The 20774-nt window shown below is 41.4% G+C and overlaps 1 protein-coding gene across 1 annotated transcript in view; it reads left to right on the top strand.

Moving 5' to 3' along the window:
• The window catches only part of PCCA (propionyl CoA carboxylase, alpha polypeptide), a 270962-nt gene that overhangs the window by 184563 nt on the left and 65625 nt on the right, over positions 1 to 20774 (top strand). The window contains exon 21 of the mRNA XM_012723156.1: positions 17498 to 17596. Coding sequence (XP_012578610.1) covers positions 17498 to 17596 — 99 coding nt within the window. The remainder of the gene's footprint in view (positions 1 to 17497; positions 17597 to 20774) is intronic.

Here is a 20774-nt window from a genome sequence, read left to right as displayed (position 1 = left end):
TAAGCTGCCACCCGAGAAACACACTAACTGGTGAGGCGGGTCTGCCTGCCAGCATCCTGTATATATCATTTGCTTATTCAAGCGTGTAAAACTTCAACAAGAGGAGGTAATTTGGCTTAGATTTCTTGATTTGAGTTGCTCTACTATTTGGCACTGGGTAGAAAAAGGAAAAAAAAATCATATTGAAAGCATTGTTCTGTTAATGAAGTTGCTTGTCCTTTTTTGTGCCAAATTTGGCAGGTAAAATTACCATTTATTCTACTTGCTAGAGCTGGAGAATAGATTGTTGAAGAAAAGTAGCAATTTAAGTAATGACACCAGATAGAATTGCTACATTATATACATCTCCCATACTTTTAGATATTGACATGCAATTTTTATTTCTCTCGAGTAATGCACTTTGTCTTTAACCACTATATCACTTCCAGAAGCTTTCACCAGCAAGATGCGTTTTGCTTCAATTGTGATTAAAGGAAAATACTATGTTGCTATTAATTATAAGCCAAAGTGAAGCATTTTGATGGGTGGATAAATTAGCAATTGTATTTTGTTGTCGGTGGTTTAAAAGTATTGCATGCTTTCAAATTATCAATGATTATTTAAAATTTCAGATGAAATTTACACTTGAATATGAAGATACATAATCTCAAATTCCAAATGTGTCTTCCTTGTTAAACACAATTTGCTTTTTAATAAGTACTTTAAGTTTTGACTTGAAAATTCTAAATTTTTATCAACATCTAGATGTAAAACGAGAAGCAAACTGTTTAGAATATGAGTGGTTTTTTAAAAAATTAATCACATGTTTAAATGAAACAACAATTTACACTTGTGAAAGTTTGAAGAAGCGATATAGTTTCCCACATTTCTTGTAGGTTAGATTTTCCATGTTTATAAAACTTTGGGTTTAAAAAAAAATCACCATGCCACAGTTTACAAAAGAATAGGTAAATCTGCACATTCCTCCCCCCCCCCCATATAAAAGAGGAAATCCTCTTTAGAAACTAATCTGCAAACATTATTAGAAGAAAGCCAGTTGGTGAACCTGTAGACTCGCAAATGGTACCGCCAAGGTGGCTGGCAGGTTAGCGTTCCTGAAACTCGTACTCACCGTGCCTGCCTTCTGCTCTGCCCACTACAATGGCTGGCAGGTGCAGATGTTACAGAATCTAACATCGCAATTGACACTAATTGGCATAGTGGTTGGCAGTCTTATCAGAAAGCAAAGGACTGAACGGTTGAATGGCCTTAGAGAACTTGAATGGTAATAAGCATTTTGATATGCATCTCGAATTACTTTTGTGACCCAGACTAAAAGGAACGCTTCCTTCTGACCTCATCCTTCAATGAGCAGAAATCACAGAAAACATCATTTGCAGTGTATGGATGAGTACTGATTGCTTTTCAGGTAACCTTTACAGGGCATTGTCCCACCACCCACTTACACTGCCCCCTCCCAGTCCCGTTGGGGCTCAAAGACACCAACATATATGTGAGACTTGAAGACGTTTTTATCATTGGAGAATAAATTAATTTTTTGATTAGTTTGTTGCCAAAAGGTTGCTGTATGTGATAGCACTTTAGGCTAAACTTCATTGAACTCGTGGGAGAAACAATACATGGCGGTGGGGTCGCCCCTTCTAAATAGTCTTGGAGCGGGTGGGTGAATCATTGGATGTACAGATGAAACACGGTTCAAAGCTTAAGTCGATGAGTCGTGAGCTTGGGAAGGAAGAAGAGGCTTTATCAAGCTACCCTTGTTATGTCTGTGTATGTTTGAAATTTTCCATAACAGAAAGGATGTGGTGGTGTCAGTGCGCTCAGCGACCTCACCCTACTCCCGTGGGGCCTGCAGGTCCGTCCCAGTATCTGCTTTTTAATGTTCCTAGTGCTTTTCACCAGTAACGACCCGTAAGAAGTGAGCGCTGCATCACCTCAGCTCTGATCCGTGAGCTGCACAGTGAGTTCATCTCGGCCGCGTGCAGTTAACCGCACCTGCCTAATGACACTGCCTTAATTGAAAGGAGGCACCCTCGGGAGCCACCTCCCCCTCGGGGGTGTCTTTGTGTCTGCCCTGTCTGCCTGGAGACACCCTCCCCGAGGTGTTGAGTCATAGCTGCCAGTGCGGTGTAATGGTTCATCTCAGCGTTTTAGTGCTACAGGTAATGGCATGTTTTTTGTTTTTATGGTAGAAATAGTTTCCATAAAGGCTTTTTTGAAAAGGTGAGTTCGAGGAAGACTTGACTGTCTGCTCCTCCTGCCTGGGTGAGTAGTTCATGCAGTTTGTTCTCTGCTACTGGAGACACATTACAACCAAGTGATGGTCAACTTTTTAGAAACAGTTTAAAGTGTTGCTCCTCAGTTAGTAAGAGAAAGACAAACCAAGATTGTTTTTCAGGCTAGTGAATCTTTTCCCAGGCTTTGGTATGACCTGAGCCTTTGATTTGAGCTCATCCTCGTGTCAAAGTAACATTGCTTGACATGTTCAAAATTTTACACAGCTTTCTATGAGAAATTGAATATTTTTTAAATGTCAGCGTCTCTTCCCAGCTTCCCTCCCATGGTGTCCAGGACCAGTGTGGTCTGCACGTTGGCTCTTGCGCCCTGCGAGCCGTTCTCCACTCAGCCATCCCTGCTAGCTTCTAGCTTGGGTTGTGACCGATGTATTTTTTCTAGTAACTGCCACCAAAACTCACATATTAGCCTTGTCATTTTCTGAGGCCCAGAGAAAGGAGTCAGTGCTCTTCTCCTTTGTGTTTGGGAACAAAGTTTTGCAGACAAAGAAAAGGGTCTTATTTTGCTTTCAGTCTGCAGAATGAAAAGGAGTTGTCTTTAACAGTCTGAATAGATCATTTTTGTGTGTGTGGACATGAAAGTGAAGTTGTAGAATTGGGGTGGAATTTTAAGCAACATTTTAAAATTTGCTTTGAAAGTCTTTAAATAAGCTCAGGACATGTGTGAAGTGGCAGGCCTGACATACTCGTCCTGCGTAGATTTTGTATCATAAAAGGACGTAATGACATCCTCGGTATAGCTAAGGAACTTCGGTCTGTTATGATAAGCCATTTAAAAGTTACGATTATTGCCAGCATTTTATTAAGCAGTATGGCAGAAAATAATTTTACTAAATGTAGTTTTTAGTCCTACCCAAACTGTCTTGAGTTTTGAATTAGAACTGTGTGGTATGTGGTCCACAATTGAAGAGTAAAGCCACTTACCTGAATCACATATACTGAGACTATGAAAACATCTCGTTATGCTGTGTCTGCTGTGGGTTGTTCCTGAAGTTAGAAGCACAGTTTTGGGAACTCTCTATTAATCCTATAATCATGAAAATAATAATTAGGTTTTCTGTTTCCCTAAAACAGCTAATTTTTATTATTAATACAATAGGTGTTTATTGAAGCCCCGCCAATCTTTAACCTAAAAGCACTTTGCTAGAAGCTCTTCGGGAGACACTTAAAAGGATGTCACTCCCCGCCCTCCTGCACTCGGGTGTGCTGAGACCATACACTGAGCTGGGCAGTGTCGGCCATGACTGGATAAGTGCACAGAGATACCAAATGTTATAGAAATTCAGAGCAAGAAAATTCTCTGTCCAGCTTAGCAGAGTGCTGGATGTGTGTAGGTAGCTTCAGGAAGGATGAAGCAGAAAGGCAACAGCAAATTTGACAGAATCAGTGGCCTTACGTAATAGTCAATGAAGAACGAGTAGAAGTCAGTGGGGCTGAGATCACTATTCCAAGTGTAAGAAACGATAGAAAAGAAGTTTAGGGACCAGGGCCTGTGGCTGTTGGCTGAATATGAGAGAGGAAAGAAAACTGGGAATGATAGGGTTGCGACTGATAGAGTCCATCAGTACTGAAGACCTGTGAGGACCAAGTTGAAGGTCAAAATTCTGTTAAATAACCAGAAGCTAAGAAACATTTGACTTGAGAAATTTCACGACCTGAGAAAACCACATTTTAATCTAATCTGTGGAGATAACTGGATGATAGCTAGTTGATGATAGGGCTTTGGGATGACTTTGTACTTGAAAGGGTTGGATGTAGGAAAAGGAAGAAAGGAAAGAATTTGTATGTGGAGTTGATCACAGAATTTGGAGAGACACACTAGAGAGTTGTCAATAGTGGTGGGAGGAAAAAGGACTACACAGGATAAATAGCGAACAAAGGATCTTTTTGAATGGGCTTTCTTAACTGGATTATGTCTGTAAAGCCTCTCCACCAGTGGCCGCCATGTTGGCTTGATAATTGACTGACTGGCACCAAACATGACTGTCCAAATTATTGGTCTGACCCGATGAACTGACTTCTTCCACCTTTTACTCTGGAGAATTTAGACACAAAGTCAAGAGAATGTCTGCCAATGAGAGCAACGTGTTGCTCCTGTTTAAGCTATCCTTGCTCACCTTTTCCATTCTGTGGTATTAAAAGCACATGCTTCATGTCTTATCAATCGATGCGCTTTTTTTGGTTTGTTTAAAGGCATTATTTTGTTATTGAGGTAACACTGAATCACAGCACATGGAAGATTTAAAGGTAGAGGTTAGTGACACTCCTTTTTTTTTTTTTTTTTAAAGATTTATTTATTTGTTCATACAGAACTGGGGTACAGGCCAGAGATGCGGAGGGTGAGAGGATTCACCAGAGACAGAGTGGGGAGCAGAACAGGCAGATCGACGAAGTACACTGCTGAGGGGAGCAGTGGGCGGGTCAGGAGAGGTCTGCCACGCCATGTGGTCACCTCCGGGGCAGGCGGGAATCGAACTCATGAGGAAGCGGCTTTAGATTCTCAGTGCTGTGCTTTAACCCGCTGCGCCACCAGGGAGGGCCCGACACTCCTTTTTTTTTTGAAGTTTAAGTTGTAGAAGATTCTCCTGCAACTTAAGTCCTCAAACTTGTGTCTGCTGCTCATCTTGATCTCAGTTACTTTCTGTACAATACTGTTTTTCTCTGAGGAGAAACATATCTTTTTAAATTCCACTTTGGTGTCAGATCAGTTCCCTTTCTTAGTTGAAACACTATCATATTTTTTACTAACCTATATGCTTGGAATTATGATGACATGTGTTTAGGATAGATAATATAGAAATATATGTTGGATAAACTGAGAAAGAAAAAGCAGTACATCCGCTAACTGGGTGGGTAATGAGCTGGTGCCTTCCTGTCAGCGCTATGCAAACGGGGGTGGGGCAGGTTAGCTGGTGTCAGACTAGAATTGGGGGGATCAGTGTGAACTCCTGGCTTTTCCTAGGGAGATTAGAAACATAGATGTATTCATTTAGGGCTTAGTATCTCATGGACAAACTTGGCAGAGACTGTGCTAACTGGTGATGAAGAAAAGCAGTGTCACTTCTGTGCATTTTTGGTGAAAATGCATAAGCATGGCTAACTGTTCTCCCAAATCAAGAGATGCTCCGCAAGACAACTAGTCTGTACTCTTCAGAAATGTCAAGGTCGTGAAAGACAAAGCAAAAAAAGAACTGTTCCAGATGGAGAGAGATCAGGACATGACAGCTGAAGGCAGTAGCATAAATTACATCCTGGACATACCATGAAGGGCATTATTGGGGCAATTGGTAGAACTGATGGTAACAGTGGCGCAGTGTTAGCCTCCTGATTTTGCCGGTGATAGTGAGCTTATGTGCAGAGTATCTTTGTACTTGTAGGCACGTGTGCAAAGTATTCAAGGACAATGAGACATCCTAGGAGCCTTTCCTTGCAAAAAACATTAACTCCTAGAGAATTTGGGTACAATATACAATAGCTACAGGTTTTTTGGGGGGGTATGTCAGAAATATTTCCACAAAAGAAGAACAAAATAAAAAATATTTTCTCAGACCATTCATCAGAGTCATAGAAATTGCACAGCTTTCTGTTTCCAATGAAGAGCAATGAAAAAATACTGGTAACTCTGTTCATTATATTTGTTAGTAAGGTTATAGCTTATAGAGCTGATAAGCTGTATATGACTCTTCTTAAGTGCATTATTAATTTTGGTCAATTAATAGACAGTTAAATTTGTATTAGGTTCTTCCTTGAGCTATAATTGATACACAGTAAAGGGCAGATTCACTTATTCACTGGATGAAACTGATTAATAGTATCTAGTCATCAGTTCCAGGATCTCACCTTTATCTGTCAAAAAAAGCAGGATAAACTATGAGAGCAAAAAAGTGTTGTTGTTGAAAATTTTACTATTCGTGTGTATAAAACATTCTGTTAGGCGAATTATAATTTATGAGATATTTTAAGGACATAAAATATGATTCTTTTGGGAATAGATTTGGTACTATAAATATAAGCATGAAACTATCAAATATATGTTACTGGTATTGCAGTGTAAACAGGGGTAGTAAATCTTTTGGCATGTGCGTTAGGATAATGTCCCTGGTGGCCACAAGGCAGGAGAACTGCAGACTTGCCGGATTACCCTTGATAAGCAGGAGCATAGAGAACACGGTTTCTACTGTGTATGTTGTGGCTAGGAGGGTGAACTTGTGTGGTTAAGGCTAATAGTAGAAGTCTAAGCAGTCACAGGGAAATGGGATTAGTAGGAAATAGCATGTTGCAATGACAGCAAGTGGGAATTTTAGGAATGGGGAAGGCTTAGCCATTTTGTGATGTCCTTTATCCACCTAAGTCAGGGGTTTGGTGGGTGGAGCGAACCACCAGCTGATACCAAGGGGTTTTATTGAGGGCACATCCATGGTAGCAAAATCTGAAAGCCAAAGAGATACTGATGGGATCAGTGAAACTAAAAGGCTTTGTAATGGAGGAGGTATTAATGGCAAACAAGACAAAGGAAGAATGAACAAAAGTCTATTTTGAAAAAGGAGAAAAAGAGATGGAGAATAATCTTAGACAGGACATGGTATTGCTGAGTCAAACCGCCCCGGTGTCTGGCATTGACTGAGCTTGCCATGGCCAGACACTGCTCGCTTCATTCCTCACGAACGCTGTGTGAGCTCAGCTTTTACAGATGAGGCAACTGAGCCATCAGAGGCCAAGTAACTTGCGAAAGTGAGGTTCCCACGCAGCGGCAATGGCGGCTTCCAGGGTTTGGTAGATTTAGTAGGACGAAAGGCAGCGTTAGTTGAGCCTGATGGTAAACTCATCTACTGGAGCTGCTCATTAAGCTGAGACAATTTACAGTGTTGTCTGTGGAGAATGACCTTATCGCACTAATCCAAAAGGAACTACTACTATAATTAAACGGTGGGCAAAATAATGTAGGTTTTTAAAAAATAATATAACTAAAAATTAAAGTTGTTACTGATCAATTAATGAGGCGATAATTAAACAGAAACAAGTCAACCTAGCTGATTGTAGAGCAGTGCCTAAGATTTGTTTTTGCAACTCACGTTCTTTGAGATAGATTTAATTACATTTATAACACATGCATATTTAATATAATCTTTGGTGACAGATTAACACATCTTTACCATTATATGTCTAATTCCTCTTGATGTTTTTATCATTATTATATATGTATAATAATGAGAGATACAAAAGACTGTTTCCAAGGTGATAGTGTGAAAGAAGAAACTTAGGAAAATGCTTGTCTCCTTTTGTTTAAAAAAAAAATAAGCATCTCATTTTTCTCTGACAGGGCACTAGAGCCAGCATAAGTATATTTTGTAATAAAGTATTTTATTAAATAAACAGTGGAATGTGATGTCATATTAAGATATAAGATTGTGTTATGGCTCATACTAAAATGTTAAGTTGTTAATTACTATAGAATAAACATGTTTGAGATATTTTGATCATGTTTTACCTGAGAAAGAATTATTGACACAGGTAACTTAAGCGAAGTCATTACAGCTAACTAATAGGAAAATTATGTGCTGCTTATTGTCAGCACCTTAATTTCAGGAATTTCTTTTTTAAGTTTGTGTTTTCCTTGCCAGGCATCATTGAACAATGATAATATTAGATTGTGGAAATATCCTGATTTAATAAACTGTATGGCATGCAGCTTCCTTTGTTAGTGTGATAGGTGGCTATCCCTCATCTGTTTGCTATGCAAGTTAATAATCAGATTTTGTTGGTAATAGTAAAGAAATGAGAACTTAATGAACAAAGAAACATCTCTATAGGTCTTCTTTTTAGGTACAAATAGATGTAGTGAATGTCTACTATGTGCAAATAATTATGTCCTAGTATTTAAATGAACTCACTATTTTTGCTGTTAACATGATTTAAGTGATATTCTGAGAGCTGCAAGATAATTGCTTTTGTAACTTGCATCATTCATACTGCTCCTTAATTTCCTTCTATGTGGAGTAGGAGGAAGAAAGGGTTGAGCTGAAGTGTATTATTTCTAGGATCCTTTCCAGCCTAGTACTCAAAGCAGAAACATGCAGCTCTTGCACTTTTCATGTGGGGGATTATTTTTAAGATGTGCCATAAAAGCCTCCGAAGGAAGCAGGAAGCAGTTACTCCTTTCTGAGAATTAGTGATAGCAGAATTGACAAATCATTTTACCTTTCAGATTGTTTTCAAAAGTAGAAGCAAGATATAAGATCAAAGGCTTTTTGAAATAGTGGAATACATTGATTTTTATCTGAGGTGTCATTCTGCACAATGCTAATCTTCTTAACTTTGGAAGACAAAGAATCTAGGATTTGTGCATGACAGAAAGGACTTGTATGGTGAATCAGAAAGGTTTCTTGCAGATTTTGTGTCTTCCCAGATTTTTATTATTTTTGGAAATGCTTTTTGGCAAATATTTTGTTTTTAAGTTTTACATTCCTAACGGCGAAAAAAAATATCTAGCAGGTGCCTACAGCAGTAGAAGCTCTCGTATTTTCACTGTGTCACGGGGTATCTCGGAGGAAGTGCTTTTTTTGTTCATGATGGTAAAGGACGTAAGTAATCTCTCTCAAATGTCAAATTAATTTAGGGTGTGTCCTTTCTTTTTCCCTTATGATTACGTAGATAGGAAAGTTCAATGTTCCAACAACCATGGAAAATCTTCCACATCAACATTATTTGTACCAGAAATGTAGTTAATGGGTTTTAATGGGGCACAGAGTTACAGGTAGATCATTAAACGTGAGAAAATACTTTCTTGAAGTAGGAAAAAAATAGTGTTTTGAGCCATTGTTTTAAATACCATGAATCCTCTTATTATGAACAATGTTCAGCCAAACTGAGCTCTTTGATTAAGCTGAGAAAAGTCGCCGTTGAGATGGCTGCCGTGCATCCCACCCGCCACAGCCTTGCTCTGATGAACATAAAACCCAGCACTTTTAAGTAGAATGCATCTTGATGGCAGAGTGATGAGGCGTTGGCATCCTGTGCCAGCGACTGCAGAATCACACATCTCTCTGGAGTTACCAAGGGTCCCCCTGCCTGTGTTGAGGATGACCCGTCAGACACGGAAGAGGATGTGTGGCAGCTCGTCCATGCAGGGGCACAGGTGCCTGGGCCAGCTGAGGTGGCCACGGTGCAGATGAGGACAAGTTGGGAGACTTGAGTCTCTTCAGTCACCGTGCTCTTCCACGCCCTCTCTCCACTTTCTCTTAACTCGTCCCTGTGCGCTCTGCCTCTCTGGCACCAACAAGCTCTCGCGCATCCTCAGCCCTTTCTCTGACTCTTCCCCCCATTCACCTGCCCTCACAGAAATCAGGTGCTCGTTTTTCTCTCCTGCTTTTAGGCACCTCCGAGATGGGAGGTGGGATTGTTCTCCTGCTGTCATTCTGGACCGCTGCTCCCCTCCCTCTTGTAAAAACACAACCCTTGCTCATTGAAGCTCACAGCACAGGCTCATCCTGGCCTTCAGCTTCTCTTCTCCCCCCCCCCCCCCCCACCGTGCACTTGGAGTGCAGCGACCAGCGTGTGATTCCTCTCTCTGTCTTAGTTCCACATTAGTCCTTAGCTTGGCACCTGTCAGCAGAGTAGGGCCGCTCCTTTCCCTCCATCCTGTATCTCGCTTGGTTTCGCTGGCCTGTGACTACAGCCACTCCTTTGCAAAGGACTTCCTCAACCTCTTTGTTCTTCCATCAACCCCCAACTTAGGTGAACTCAGCCCCCACCTGGTGGATACCTATGCCAGTGTACCTGCGCTAGGGAAAGTCACCTGCCGGGGCGAGTGCACATCAGACCTGGCCTGCTGTTCTACTTCACGCAACTCTAATAATTTTGTTTTTCCAGTAAGCCCACTCTTCTTCTTTCCCTCATTGACTTTTCTATGGACTCACACTTTCCACTTTATATTACTCCTGAATTAGCCCTCTGGAACCTGACAGAGGAAAGGAGAGAAACAGTTTCGTTGGGGGGCATATGGGGGTCAGATGCACATGTTGTTAAATATGGGGTTGCACCCTTGAGAGGAAAGGGCCAGCAGCCACTGTAGGAGACTAGGAGATTTCTTGGCGATGCAAGAAAACAAGAGGATTTATGTCTCATGACTTCAGTTTCAGTAAAGAAAAGAGGGTGTTAATTGATAATTATGTAAACTTGATGCAATTGGATCCTAGGTCTGTTTTAACTAAAAGCATGAATTTTTGTAATGCTTGATTTAGCATTTCTAAACTGAGATTTTGTGCCTTAGTATTTTTAAAATATAGAGTTTTTAAATTAAAATGCCCTAGTATGGACATAGTGGTAGGACCGTCCCATTTGTCTTGAAAGCTGTGAAATTTCACTTGTGACTCCAAAGTACTTTCATTTGTCACTTCACCTCTGGTCCCTTTTTTTATCCCCACACTGAATTTGACTTAATAATTTATTGTTTATTAAAGGAAAGATCTTAAAAATTCCAACCCTTAGCCTGTACCCTGGTTCTGTATGCATAGATAAATAAATCTTTAAAAAAAAAAAACTTTCTAATATTTGACCACACCACATCAGTAATTCATTAAGTCTATCTTAAATAACAGAACTTTACATACATAAAATTTTAGAAAAATCTAGAATTTTAGATCTAGAAGTGATCTTCACCACTACCGGTGAGGTTTTTCTCATTTTCAGAAGAGGAAGAAAGTTGAGAAAAGAGGTTGACTGAAATGTACTGTCAAATTGAGTGTAGTAGGTAAATTAGTAAATATATAGCCAGAGATCACTCTGTCAACCAAAATGAAGTTTAAAAGGAATAGCTACTACTTAATGTTTATATATTAGTGAAAGGTCTAAAGTAAGTTTTGATTGCATGCTATAGTGAGAGAAGAAATTAGACACTTAAATGTCTGAGTTGAAAATTTTTTAATATAATGCATACAGGATGAGTGGGTTTGTGGTGAAAAGTAAGCCTTCCTCTGTCCCTGTTCATCAACCACTTCGCTCTACATTTGCCCAGAGATATTCTAGGCAGTTGAAAACATATATTTGTAAAGTTGCTTTCTTAGTAAATGAAAATGTAGTATATGCTCCATCCTTTGTTTTTTGGGGGATGGCTTCATATTAGTGTTTCATTTTTCAAAGAGACAGTACGTCTTTACATGTGACAAACACATATGTTGCATTTTAAGGACATACTGGCTGGGTATAAAATCAGGGGCGACATCATTTTTTCCAGCACTTAAGCCACATTGCTCTCTGGTCTTCTATGTCAGTTTTTTTTCCCCCCATGGAGAAATTAGACTGACAAACCTTTTCCTTGTTTGTGCATGGTTTTTTAACTTTTGCCTAAATACACATATAATCCTGTCTTTATTCTTCAAGTTCCATAAATTTCATCAATCTGCAGATTCAAGGGTTTATTTTGTAGCTGTGAATTTGCATGTATTCCTTTCCCATTATAAGTTTTTTTTTGAAGAAAATATTTGTATGTTATTTGGTCCCTGTTTCTCCCTCTTCCGTATCTGTTGTCTCACGTGTTGTCTTCTTTGTAAGGTTTTTTATGTGTTTGGTTTTGACCATTTTGTTTTATATGACTTCTCTGCTTCTTTTTTACTCACATTTCTTCTATTTTTGGTACTTCTTAATGTGGCTTTTATCTCTATAATATTTTTCTTTCCCTCTCAGTATCTTTTTGTTGTTATTGTTCTGCCAGCTTGATTTTCTTTTACTTTTGTTGTAATATAATCTTTTCTTTGGAATTTGTTTTCTTCTTGAGACTGGGAAGAATTATTTATCTGAATTCTGTATGTTTCTATGAGTAATTCTTGTACTATAAACTCTTAATTTACCTTTTTCTACTTACAATTTTTTTTTGGAAGTGCAGAGCTACAGTATTGATTGTTTTCTTGTGTTATTTATGCTGCTGAGTGGGTAGCTTTATACATTGGCAGCCCACAGCTTTTCCTGCTAACCTAGTACCCTCACAGCAAATCTGCTAGTTCCTTTGTCCTAGATTTCCCTTCCCATTAGTGTTTGACATTGAAAAGTTTTGGCATTCTTTATGTCAGGTTTTCAGTCTTATAATAGGAAATTGTCATTTCCATAGATAAACCTAAAGAGCAATGGTAAAGTGGAAGTGACTGTTTTTATTTTTTAAAAATTTATTTATTTATGCTTACAGAATTGCCAGAGATAGGGTGGGTGAGAGGATTCACCAGACACAGAGTGGGGAGCAGAACAGGCAGAGTAACAAAGTTCACTGCTGAGGGGAGCAGTGGGCAGGTCAGAAGAGGTCTGCTGTGCCATGTGGGTCAGCTCCCTGGCTGGGGATCGAACTCATGCTGCAGTGGCTTCATAGAGCTTCATACTGCAGTGCTTTAACCTGTTGCATCACCAGGGAGAGCCTGGAAGTGACAATTTATAAATGATGCATACATACACACACACGCCTGCACACACACACATAATTATGATACAGTAACAGGAATTTTCAGTTAGTCTTCCCCAGATTTCTGTGGTGTTAAATTGTGGTTCATAGAGATATTGCCTTCCTTTCCTGTGTCTTTCACGGACATCTACTTTTCACTCATCTGATGAACCAGAATCACTGTCCGCTTTTAAGAATTATGTTTTTTTGGTGAAATATGCTGACTGCTTGAGGCTCTAGAAGGCACATGATGGCATTAAGAATGCTTTCTTCCTCATTTAAAATATGCAGGCCTGTTTCATGTTTTACGATTTGGAGTTATGATACCTTCTGTCCTTCAGTCTATATAGTGAGGTCAAAAATGCTTACTGGCTATTTATTGGGTGTGCAAGGAAATTTTGTTTGTTGTCTATTATATAAAATGGTCCTCGTAAGACTGCTGTCTTTTAGTAAAATGTTAGGTAGAGGGGAAAAAAACCTCAGTAATAAACAGGTTGTAGCCTCTTTGGGCTTAAAGTGGCTTCTTTCAGGTACTGTAGTGATTCAGGTTTCCTCACTTTCCACTGAGGTGTATGTGGTGGGTCTTTAGGAATGTATTCAGATTGGCCTCATAACTATGTAACTGGGGAGGACAGCTCTATTCTTTGCAGAGCATTGCTGCGAGGACCTGGTAATGATTCATTCTGCTGTGTCACCTTGCCAGGGATCCTACATTGCTTGGTGTTGAAGAGGCCTGTGCTCGCCTTTGTCTTATTACTATTAGTCTACAGCCATGAAGTCCCCTCCACCTTATGAGTTTTATTCTGACCAACGCCTTCGCTAGTTATTTCTAGCACAGGTAGACGCTTCTAGAGTCTTATCATGATGTAATCGAATCATCTGTCTACCTTTTTCCTCCATCCAAACTATGCTGTTGTTCCCACACCATGTTAAGGATTGCTGACTCATATGGTAGACCTATTTTTAATATCGTAAGAAACTTCCATACTGTTTTCCGTCAGGGTTAGACCCATCTACAATATAGCCCCACCGTTGAGTTGACTTTTTTAATACGTGTTTTAGGTCTTTAATTTCTCATACAAGTACTGCTTCCGATTTTTAAAAAGGGAAGATGCTCCACCTCATTTCCTTTTGTTAACTTTTCTTTAGCAACTTGATTTAGATGTAATTCACTTGCACTAAATTCTCTCCATTCAAGTATATTACCCATGGCTTGTTGTGAATTCAGAGATGTGCAACCAGCCTACAATTCATTTCAGATCATTTTAACCATGTCAAAGAAGAAAGGCATCCTCCACAATTGTCACCCCTCAACTCTTCCATCCACTGATTCTCACCCCGTACTGCGCCCCTCCCCCCATTCTCCAGCCAAAGACAATTACTTGCTCTGCTTTCTGTCTGTATTGAATTTTTTTATTCAAGAAATTTCATATAAATTTGCATGACTAGCTTCTTTTACTTAGCCTCCTCTTCTCAAGATTCATTTATGTTGTAACATATTACCAGTATTTCACTGTGTTTCACTCACAAATTACACTCTGTTATAAGGGTATAACATATTTTGTTTTAAACATTCATAAAAGTGGTTTGTTGCAGGCTTGGTTCCTCCTCTAACATGATTGAGTAGATCAGTTCTTTTCTCATTCTCCCCTCATATGTCCTGCCAGCCTGTTGATTTAAAATTAATACCAGATACACATTTTAAATGGTCCTAAGTCCAGATCTTTCTTTACAGCCTCTTTCACAACAAAACAAAAGTTTTATAATTGATTTTTGTGCTTTTACTTCTTTTTTTTTTTTAAGATTTATTTATTTATTCGTACAGAACTGGGGTACAGGCCAGAAATGCGGAGGGTGAGAGGATTCACCAGAGACAGAGTAGGGTGCAGAACAGGCAGATTGACGAAATACACTGCTGAAGGGAGCAGCGGGCAGGTCAGGAGAGGTCTGCCGCGCCATGTGGGTCTCCTCTGGGGCAGGCGGGGATCGAACTCATGCGGAACAGATTTAAGCCTCTTTGTGCTGTGCTTTAACCCGCTGTGCCACCAAGGAGGGCCGTGCTTTTACTTCTTTAAGATTTTTTTTTTATGCATACAGAACTGGGGTACATGTCAGAGGTGTGGGGGGTGAGAGGATTCACCAGAGACAGAGTGGAGAGCAGAACAGAACAGGCAGATCAAGGAAGTACACTGCTGAGGGGAGCAGCGGGTGGGTCAGGAGAGGTCTGCTGCACCATGCGGGTCAGCTCCCTGGCTGGGGATCGAACTCGTGCTGCAGTGGCTGAGATAGCGTAGTGTTGCGCTTTAATCTGTTGTACCCAATTCTTGTGCTTTTTTTTTTTTTTTTTAAGATTTATTTATTCATATAGAACTGGGGTACAGGCCAGAGATGCGGAGGGTGAGAGGATTCACCAGAGACAGATTGGGGAGCAGAACAGGCAGATCGACGAAGTCCACTGCTGAGGGGAGCAGCGGGCAGTCAGGAGAGGTCTGCCGCTCCATGTGGTCACCTCCCCGGCAGGCGGGGATCGAACTCATGTGGAAGTGGCTTTAGCTTCTTAGTGCTGTGCTTTATAACCTGCTGCGCCACCAGGGAGGGCCTCTTGTGCTTTTTTAATTAGCATTTTAGATTTAGAACCCATTTCAAAGTAAGTGCTTTTAGTTTCAAAAGGTATTTTTAGTATTTAATATTAGAAAAGCCTACCTAATGTGATCTTCCTTTCAAAATCTTTTCCTACATGAAGAGGTATTTAACTTGGGTGGTGGGTGATTTTTTTTTTAAATAATAGTTTATTTTTACATCATTTTGTACATTTTTTTTTCATCTCAATTGTAATCCCTGTGGGTTTCCCATCACCGAGTCACCCATGTGCCATCACCATAGTCCCGTGCACAACCCTTCCCCCACCCCCACCCCCGTTTTTGATCCCATTCCCCACTCCACCCCACAAAATGTCTCTGATTTATGGCTGTTCATTATTCTTATTATTTTCTCGCCTGGTCCATTATACTCTTGCTATGAGTGAAACTATCTGGTATTTTTCTTTCTCTTTCTGGCTTATCTCATTAAGCATGATCTTTTCCAGCTCCATCCAAGTTGCTGCAAAAGACATGTGTTTCTCTTTTTTGGTTGCCTGGTAATATTCCATTGTGTATATGTACCACATCTTTTTAATCCAGTCATCTACTTTTGGGCATTTGGCTGCTTCCATGTGTTCCCAATTTTAAATAAAGCAGCAATAAACTTGGGGGTGCAGGTGTCTTTTTGAATCAGCGTTTTTGTGTCTTTTGGGTAGATACCTAGGAGTGGGATTGCTGGGTCGTGGGGAAGCTCCATGTTAAGCAGTTTGAGGAACCTCCAGTTTTCCATAGTGGTTGTACTAGTTTGCATTCCCAGGGTGGTGGGTGATTTTTGAAGATATTGATGCTTTATTTAGTTAAAGCCACAGCCTTTCTGCTCCTCACATCTTTAAAGACTCATTTAGGGGTAGTAAAACTCCTAGAGGAGAGGGAGGATATAGTCAGGGCCTCCCTGACAGGATTCCTGGTGGATTCAGGTGTTCCCCTCATGCACTTTACAGCATCCACCCACACTGCCTCTTCTTTGCTGTGGTTTGCAAAGTGCAGTTTGGAGAGTTTAAATACTGCAGCACAGTAAACACTCTAACTTAATGTAACAGCAGTGCCAACTGAGACCCAAGTCAGTGTGCCGCCAAAGCCGCTGTGTTTTTTCTTCCCAGTTACTGAATGATACTGCAGCCCCCTGAACCCAGAAAGCAAGCGAGTGCGTGATACATGTCCCGCTGGTATTTCCAAGCCAATAGCATTTCTGTTTTTACACGTTGGGACCACACCATAGGGGCTTATAGAGACACAGCCGTCCATTGAGGCATACCCATCTGTATGTCTTTTATAGTGAGTGCTTCATAACAGACTTAACAGGGCAGGAATTTTTAGGGATCATATATCTTGGTTTCTACTACTGGTAGAACTTCAACAAACTTAACTGTATCTTTGCTAAGTTATTTACTGTAGACTGAAAATAATGTAACTTTTCCTTCCTATTAAAAAGTCAGAGAATCTGAGTAAAAAAGAAGAAATAACTAAAGTACTCTTCCTTTTGAATTTGCTTGGATTTAGTTTGTTTCAATAACTTACTTGGGAGTAAAACAGTAGTTTTGTTTTAAAGATTATGGGTTTTATTTATTTATTTTTTAGGTGCCTTCATGAATGAGGACTTGATATTAGTCAATTATGGCTGACAAAAATATGACAGAACTTTACGAAGTTCAGATGGACTTTGAATATTCAACTCTAAAGAATGGTGCCTAATTAGAGCTTCTGTTTAATTAAGATAACAATGCATAGTCCTTCATTAAAATTAACAGGAAAAGTTCCTTCTTGGTCCTTGGAGAGGATATTATATGCAAGCCCTGTTGTGTGGGTTGCAAAGTGTCACTGGAATTTATATGCATTACTTGTCTAATTGCAGTAAATGTAGCATGTCCAGGTAGGTTTAGCAGTAGAGGCTGCTGGTTACTTACCGGGAATCACTTGAAACCTCATACCCAGAGGCAGCTGTGCCCGGGCCCTTCACCTCTCCCCAGAGATGGTGGGCAGCCTCTCGCTGGACCCTGTCTTTCATGGTGGGAGCAGTAAACATGACAGGTTGTTTGGGAGCCATCTGTTTAAAATGGCTGCTGCTTTGTATGCAGCAATGAACTTGAGATCAGTTTTCTGTCTTTCTTCGTGGTAACAGTCTGATTTCGGTGTCACAACAGGTGGAAGTTGATGGGTCGAAACTCAATGTGACCAGCACGTGGAACCTGGCTTCACCCTTACTGTCTGTCAGCGTGGACGGCATGCAGAGGACAGTTCAGGTGAGTGTTCTGGTGGCTGGCACAGAGGGCGCAGAGGGTTCTGCCAAGTCCCGAATCCTTCCGCAGCCCCTGTGGTCAAGGCCTGCAAGAGTAGGGAGAAGCTGCGTTTTTCCATCTTGGATATTTTATACTTGGAAACCTTTCTTCTTTTAGGAGGTCTTAGTCCTACTCTGAGGAATCAATGTTTCCTTTCTCCAGCCAGTCAGGACGGTTAGTGGCTTACGTTTTGTTGTACATAAGGCACCCTGCATGGTTAGAAGACAAGTGTGTCTTCCTTGCCACTGTGGGCTTGGGTTACAGCATGGAGCTTGTTCCTAGCAGTGGGATGGTGTCGGGCAGCTCAGCCGGAGCAGGGACTGTCCCGCTTAACTCTCCATGGCAAACCGATGACTTTGAAAAGTTGCATCATCTTAACCTTTCTGTCCCTCAGTGTAAAGTGTCATGCATTTGAAGTGATGTTTTGAAAGCCAGTTGATCTGCTGTCCTTTGTAAGCACTGAGCTCCATTTTGAAGTAGAAAGTGCTGGAAACAAGGCCCTGTCGGCACTCCTCCGCTCAGCTGCTGGCTGAGGTTTAGGGGCCGGGAAAAGCAAACTAGTCGCCATGAAGTGTGTGGCGGCCTGTGCAAAGAAAAATCGTAACTCGTAACCCCCCTAGCGCTAAGTGCTCATTCTTTTATCTTTTTTCTTTTTTTATGAAAATGTCTCTGTGTTCCCTTAACTTGATGTGACATAAGAAACTGATTTTTAAAACTCTGAGTAGCCAGGAGACTCACAGGGACTAGCCTTGGCCAGATTCATCTACACTATATCACTGTGGGGCTGAACACTCCAGAAATCCTCCAGGAAATACTTGATGACTGAATCACATTCCAGGCTGTGATTCCTGTGGGTCTAAGAATATTAAACTCTCAGCCACGAGCTTGGGTTTCGTCTTTGGTGTGGTGACTTGTCTCAGTGTAGGTTTCTCTCATACTCTCATTTTGAGGTAAAACACTTTGAGACCCCTGGGTATGGAGGAATCACAGCGTCATTTCTCATCACTCAGAGCCATTTACTGTGTCTCTAAAAACATGGTCTTGCTACACTTGCCTGTGCCCAGTGGGGTGTCCTCCACACTGCTGTGGCCCGGGCACTCGAGGGCTTATCCAGAGGACGAAGAATGCATGGCGGGGTCGGGCAGGAAGTCCACTCTCCCGACTGGGTCATGGTCTAAGAGTCCTTGTCGACAGGTGGCCTGTTGGCACTTGAACCTGTAGACTTTGTAGCTAAATCAACTGTGGATGTATATATAGATTTTAAATAATGCAAGTTTATTTTTACATCATTTTGCGCCTTTTTCCATCTTAGTTGTAATCCCCGTGGGCTTCCCATCACCAAATCACCGGGGTGCCATCACCATAGTCCAGTGCATTTCCCTCGTTCCACTGTTTTTGATCCCATTTCCCACTCTGCCCCCATAAAATGTCTCTGGTATATAGTTGTTTATTATTATTATTATTACTTCTCCTCTCCCCCTATACCCCCCTCCCCACCCTGGGTCCTTTATGTTCCTGCTATGAGTGAAGCCATCGGTATTTTTCCTTTTCTTTCTGGCTTATCTCACGAAGCACAATCCCTTCCAGCTCCATCCGTGTTGCTGCAAAAGGCATGTGTTATTTTTTTGTTTTGTTTTGTTTTGTTTGCTGAGTAATATTCCATTGTATATATGTACCACATCTTTTTAATCCAGTCATCCACTTTTGGGCATTTGCGTTGATTCCGTGTCTTTCCAACTGTGAATAAAGCAGCAGTAAACATGGGGGAACTGGATATATTTTTAGAGTGCTCCCAGAAATATTTCCTTTTCATAGGGTATTCAGTAAATTCCTTTAACCTTGTAAATTAATTCTAAAAACGGGCATGGAAGTGAAATAAAGGAATCCTGCAGGCAGACCCCTTGAGTGTTTGGAGGCGGTCTTTGCTTCCAGTTAAGAGCGCTCTCGCTGAAAAAGACTTTTGAGAGGTAAATGATACACTGGGGCAAAACGATCATGTACCTAAAAGGAGAGGAAAATTTCCCCTTACCAGAACCGTTGAATTACTTTCTGCTGGCATTAACAGCCAGTGTTGACTGTTCATCCCCAAAATATAATGTCCTAGGAATTCAGTAACGTAAGACTAAGTAACTGAGTGCTTATAGCAGGCAGTTCTAAGCAAGGTACATAGCGACTGATTTTGTCTTCACAGCAGCAGCGTGAAGGATGTGGCATTTTTCATACTTTGTCATGTGGCAACTCACAGGCTGAGAGGAAAGGAAATGCCTTGCTCAAAGTCGTACAGCTCATGGTGGGTGGAGCCCAGATTTAAGCCCTGTGCCGCTGGAGGGTCTGTGCTGGGAGCATCCCCTCCGCTGAGCAAGCCAAGCAGTGTCCAGTGATGGCAGCGCGAAGAGCTGGCCGCCGGCGTGTGTGTCTCGCGGCCACCTCATTCATGCTGTAGGCCAGCGGCCCTGAAACTTGGTAGCGCGCTTCAGTGAACTGGGAGGCCCGTTCAACGCAGGTTGCTGGGCCCACCCCCGGGGCCGACTGTTTGAGAACAACTGCTGTCCACCTCTGCAGTCACAGACGAGGCTGAGAGGATGACAAAGCCCGCAGTGGAAACCAAGACCTCACTGCCTTGTTAGTTACTTCTGTGGGCTGAGGATTTGGAGAGCTGCTTTATGGAGCGTGAATTGCCGGGAAATGAGACCGGAGGCAAAGTTGGGTCCGCAAGGAACAAGGGGGCAGCATTTCCTGATGCTGTCCGCAGTGTGAGGAAGAAGAGGGATGGGTGACGGAGGAATTGGAAGAACGATGGGGAAGCAAACCGCTGCTCTAAAGTGTTCTTGCTAATGTCTCTGCTGCCTGCCGTTAGCCGGGCGAATCTTCTGTGTTAAACAACCTTGCGTTTGTATTTTAGAAATGGATTTGCCTTAGTCTCTCCCTTCACTTTAAGGTTCATATTTTATTCTGAGCTTTCCTCAAGTTAAGCTGTGTGGATACTATAACCTTCTTAGCCCTTGTGCCAGCCCACTTTAGTTCCTGCCGGTACTTGCAAATTGCGTCACGTTGCCAGTTGACCTTTGTGGCGATAGGACCATCACAGTCTCCTGAGAAAGGAGCAAAGCTCCGGAGGGCCTTCCCTACCAGTGTCTTGCTC

The sequence above is a fragment of the Condylura cristata genome, unplaced genomic scaffold, assembly GCF_000260355.1.
Source record: "Condylura cristata isolate star-nosed mole 26May11 unplaced genomic scaffold, ConCri1.0 scaffold00010, whole genome shotgun sequence".
NCBI classification, from domain to species: Eukaryota; Metazoa; Chordata; class Mammalia; order Eulipotyphla; family Talpidae; genus Condylura; species Condylura cristata.
Note: the sequence above shows the minus strand (reverse complement) of the source record. Positions and strands in the feature narration are given on the sequence as shown.